This window comes from Etheostoma cragini, chromosome 15 (genome assembly GCF_013103735.1).
Source record: "Etheostoma cragini isolate CJK2018 chromosome 15, CSU_Ecrag_1.0, whole genome shotgun sequence".
Classification (NCBI taxonomy): Eukaryota; Metazoa; Chordata; class Actinopteri; order Perciformes; family Percidae; genus Etheostoma; species Etheostoma cragini.
In genome coordinates, this window is record NC_048421.1 from 707,654 (window position 1) to 713,100 (window position 5,447).

The following is a 5,447-nucleotide window of genomic DNA, read 5'->3' on the forward strand; positions in this document are numbered from 1 at the left end:
CCCCCCCCCCCCCCAGACTCATAAAACCTCCTCAGCATGGTCCTGCAGATGTTGAAGGACCTCAGCCTCCTCAGAGAGCCCAGACGGCTTTGGTCCTTCCTGTAGAGGACTTGAGTGTTCTTGGCCCAGTCCAGTTCATTGTCTAAGTGCACTCTGGTATTTGTAGTCCTCCACCATGTCCACACTGACCCCCCTGGATGGAAACAGGGCTCACTGCTGCCTTGGCTCTCCTTAGATCCACCACCAGCTCCTTGGTCTTGGTCACGTTGAGCTGTAGATGGTTCTGCTCACTCCATGGGACAAAGTCCCCCCCCCACAGCTCTGTACTCAGCCTCGTCACTCGTTAATTAACTTGTAGTCCAATCAAACCCAAACCCAAAGCCCATGGGTTGATTACTTTAACATTGATTATACATTTAACATCCTGCTTTATTTCCTTTCTGTTAAATAACCTCACAGAGCTGAAGTCTTCCAGTTAGGGTGTCAATTAAAAAATGTTAAAGTCTTGAGATCCTAAATGAGAATATATATTCTACATATTTTTATAGTTATTTACAGAAATATTCATATATAGATATTTCTGTAAATAACTATACAAATTTGTAGACCATTGTCTGTATCTGAAATAGCATTATACAACCTTAAATTGTTAAAAAACATAGGTTAACATACATTACAGAGAGCTATATTTACATATGTATTAGAAGAGTTTGACCTCTAGATTAAATGTATGGGCCAAGATTCCACCTGAAAAACTCCAAATTTTAGGCTTTTTAGGTCGTGTGATTATTGCAAAGTTTTGGGAAACAAATTCAAGATATTAGACTTGATCATTAATGTCTTCTTAAAACTTCGGCATTGAAGGAAAGGTGTTTCTGAAGCACAGATTGTACATAGAAGTCGGATATTAGGTGCATTAGTGTTCAAAAACGGTGATTTTTTTTGTTAATTTGTGTATTTATCGATCTGATTGTGTTCACATTTGTTGTATGTCTTTTTTAGATGAGTCTTTCTGTATTTGCTCAGTCATTTTCGCTGTTTTTAGGTGTGGATGTTGTACTTCGGGCGTATTTATTGTTCTTTAAAATGCACATTTCGCTCCACCGGCTTCTCCCGTCGACCAGAAGCTCATAGAAACTTCCAGGGGAATCGCGTCTGGTGATACGTCATCACGTCGAGCACCCCACGCTCAGCTCTGATTGGCTCAAAGCAACGGTCAGTTGACTCTGGAAAGCTCGAGAAGTTACCAGAGGGGAGACAGCGACTTATAAAGTAACTGACGGTGATGTTAACGGCATCGAGACGACGAGAGCACCGACACAACGGACAGAAACAGAGACAGAAACCTCTTCTGATCATCTTCTCTTCATTTTCTCATCTTTTTAAAGAGGGTAAGTACGCTGCTTCCATTATTTTTGTCTACGTTGTAAATTTGAATGTTGCATATCAACTGTCAAATTATTCGAATTACTGTTAACGTCAAATAACGGTCACGTCAACGTACGTTTCACCAAACTCCATCAGAAAAATCGTCAATTTTAGAATTCATAGTAAGTTATTTGTTCCAAAAAAATTTAAATTGAATAACTATGTAAAAATGATGTGTTGACAAATGATGTGTTTACAAATTAGTGATCAGAAAATGTCTTTTTTTGTGCTAATTTAGTTAATTAACGTTAAAAATAATGGTACAAACAGTAGATTGATATTTAACGTTACGGGGAGTTTTATCCAAAATCAATCACATAAACTGTCAATTTTAGAGTTAAAAGTAAATTTATTTGTATTGTAAAACAGCTATGTAATAAATAATGTGTTGCTTTGAACTAAAAGGTCCTTAAATGTCATATACAGCGAATTATAGAAACAATCGTCAATGGATTAAATACAATACCTTCCACCAAACTCCATTAGAAAAACTGCCAATTTAAGGCTGCTGTTAATGAACAGTGATGGAGAGTTTAGCTAAGGTATTAGTTTCAAAGGACAGCTACGTATTACATTATGTGTTGATTTGGTGCTACTAAAACGCCCTAAATGGATGATTCTAGAAATAATCGTCGATGAGATAATATTGATTTAATATTAATAATATACAGCTGACGTTACGTACCACCAAACTCCATTAGAAAAACTGTCAATTTAAGGCTGCTGTCAATGAACCGAATGAGCGAAGGAAGATGGATGGATGGATATTTTAATGAACAGTGATGTAGACTTTAAATCAAATAACAGCTACGTATTACATTATGTGATGCTTTGGTGCTGGTAAAAAATGCCTAAATATATTATTCTAGAAATATTCGATGAATTAAAGGACTCAGCTGATGTTAGGTTCCACCAAACTCCATTAGAAAAACTGTCAATTTTAGGATTAGACTTATAAATAAATGGAATTTATATTGAGTTTACATTGAAGCTATGTGTTTTGAACAGTTGTAATTTTAGCACATGCAGATTCTGTGCAAATGATGTGCTTAGACCTAAAGTTACTGTTTCAACTAAATACCTGATATCTGAATTACTGCCAAATTAAGGATGCATCGAGTTTATGTTTCATTGCCTTTTTTAATGCTGAAGTTCACTGCCACAGAGGAGTGAATGATCTAGAAAACGATCACATTTAAGAATCTTAAATCAGAATTATAAAGTCATCAATTGTTTGGAAATGACTCAGACCGATTTAGTAAACTCTCAAAATAGTTGGCGATTAATTTAATTGTTGACAACTGATGGATTAACTGATTTATCTTCGTAGCTGTACATTTAGTTTTTAAATCACACACACAGACACACACAGTATCAGGCACAGACACACCAACACACACACCAACACACACACACAGACACACACACACACACACACACAGACCCACACACACACACACAAAGACACACACACACACACACACACACACACACACACACACACAGAGACACAGACACACCTGACCATAAAAATAACAAACAAACATTATTTATAATGCTTTATAATAATAAAGTTCTAGGTATTTACTTTTAAAACCTTCTTATCTAATTTAACTCTCTGCATCTTTAGGAAACCTGTTTAAAACACCGAGATGTCTGCAGTTAAAGGCGTAGCCATCGGCATCGACCTGGGCACCACCTACTCCTGTGTGGGCGTTTTCCAGCACGGAAAAGTAGAAATCATCGCCAACGACCAAGGCAACAGGACCACCCCCAGCTATGTGGCGTTCACCGACACCGAGAGGCTCATCGGCGACGCTGCCAAGAACCAGGTGGCTCTGAACCCCAGCAACACCGTGTTTGACGCCAAGAGGCTGATTGGTAGAAAGATTGACGATCCAGTGGTGCAGGCGGACATGAAGCACTGGCCCTTTAAGGTGGTCGGAGATGGAGGGAAGCCCAAAATTGAAGTGGAATATAAAGGGGAGAAGAAAGCCTTCAACCCTGAGGAGATCTCCTCCATGGTGCTGGTGAAGATGAAGGAGATTGCTGAGGCCTACCTCGGCCAAAAGGTGTCCAACGCGGTCATCACGGTCCCCGCGTACTTTAACGACTCCCAGCGCCAGGCGACTAAAGACGCCGGCGTCATCGCAGGACTGAACGTCCTGAGGATCATCAACGAGCCGACGGCGGCCGCCATCGCGTACGGTCTGGACAAAAGCAAGTCGGGAGAACGCAACGTCCTGATCTTCGACCTTGGCGGAGGCACCTTCGACGTGTCCATCCTGACCATCGAAGACGGTATCTTTGAAGTGAAATCCACGGCCGGAGACACTCACCTGGGTGGAGAAGACTTTGACAACCGCATGGTCAACCACTTCATGGAGGAGTTCAAGAGGAAACACAAGAAGGACATCAGCCAGAACAAGCGAGCCCTGAGGAGGCTGCGCACCGCGTGCGAGAGGGCCAAGAGGACCCTGTCCTCCAGCTCGCAGGCCAGCATCGAGATCGATTCCTTAAGTGATGGTGTCGACTTCTACACCTCCATCACCAGGGCTCGCTTCGAGGAGCTGTGCTCCGACCTGTTCAGGGGAACATTGGAGCCGGTGGAGAAAGCCCTCAGGGATGCAAAATTGGACAAGGCACAGGTGCACGACATCGTCCTGGTTGGAGGCTCCACTCGAATCCCCAAAATCCAGAAACTCCTGCAGGATTTCTTCAACGGCCGAGAGCTGAACAAGAGCATCAACCCAGACGAGGCGGTGGCGTACGGTGCTGCCGTCCAGGCCGCCATCCTCGCCGGCGACACCTCGGGCAACGTTCAGGATCTGCTGCTGCTAGACGTGGCGCCCCTGTCCCTGGGCATCGAGACGGCCGGAGGAGTCATGACGTCGCTGATTAAGCGCAACACCACCATCCCCACCAAACAAACTCAGACCTTCACCACCTACGCCGACAACCAGCCCGGCGTCCTCATCCAGGTCTACGAGGGGGAAAGAGCCATGACCAAGGACAACAACCTGCTGGGCAAGTTTGATCTGACAGGAATCCCGCCGGCTCCACGAGGGGTCCCGCAGATCGAGGTCACCTTCGACGTGGACGCCAACGGCATTCTGAACGTGTCCGCCGTGGACAAGAGCACGGGCAAAGAGAACAAGATCACCATCACCAACGACAAGGGCCGCCTGAGCAAGGAAGAAATCGAGAGGATGGTGCAGGAGGCCGACCGATACAAGGCCGAGGATGACCTGCAGAGGGAGAAAATCGCCGCCAAGAACTCGCTGGAGTCGTACGCCTTCAACATGAAGTCCACCGTGCAGGACGAGAACCTGAAGGGCAAGATCAGCGAGGAGGACCGGAAGAAGCTGGTCGAGAAGTGCGACGAGGCCGTGGCCTGGCTGGAGAACAACCAGCTGGCGGAGAAGGAGGAGTACCAACACAAGCAGAAGGAGCTGGAGAGCGTGTGCAACCCCATCATCAGTAAGCTGTACCAGGGAGGAATGCCGGCAGGCAGCAGCTGCGGAGATCAGGCGCGCCAGGCCGGCTCCCAGGGGCCAACCATTGAGGAGGTCGACTAATGCCGAGTTTCCACTGCATGGAACCAACTCAACTTGACTCACCTTTTTTTAATTTTGGATTTCCCTTATGAAAACAAGTCCCTTGTATGTACTCGACTCGCCTTTTTTAGTTCTCCATTATGATAAAAACTCCCTGGTACACGCTAACAGATACTTTTTGTAGTAATACCTCAGTTGAGGTTCAGAGCGAGCGAGGTGATACCGAAAGATGACGTGAGAACCTGCAGACTGCTGATTGGTCGGAGAGAATCATCACTAATCACCGCGTCATCATTGCCTTTTTTTTTTTTTTGTCTTCTTCTACACTACTTACATTTTATATTTTTATATTTCGTGTTGACACTGGAAAGGTTCTGCTTCAGGTACTGGACTTGTGTATAATGACAAAGGCAATCTATTCTGTTCTTTAGTGACAGACGGGGGGGGGGGGGGGGGGGGGGG

The 5,447-nt window shown here is 44.6% G+C and overlaps 2 protein-coding genes across 2 annotated transcripts in view; one reads left to right on the top strand and one right to left on the bottom strand.

The window, feature by feature from the left end:
• Window positions 1-5,447, bottom strand: part of LOC117958237 — an 859,617-nt gene that overhangs the window by 635,931 nt on the left and 218,239 nt on the right. The window lies entirely within an intron of this gene.
• LOC117958251 (heat shock 70 kDa protein 1) lies at window positions 1,168-5,423 on the top strand. Its single transcript, XM_034894562.1, has 2 exons — window positions 1,168-1,391; window positions 3,059-5,423. Exon 2 carries the CDS (start codon window positions 3,081-3,083, stop codon window positions 5,004-5,006), a length of 1,926 nt encoding a protein of 641 aa, XP_034750453.1. The 5' UTR covers window positions 1,168-1,391; window positions 3,059-3,080; the 3' UTR covers window positions 5,007-5,423.

What these genes read in the sequence shown, in the direction of transcription:
- LOC117958251 (XM_034894562.1), top strand. Translation starts at nt 3,081, where the DNA reads ATGTCTGCAGTTAAAGGCGTAGCCATCGGCATCGACCTGGGCACCACC.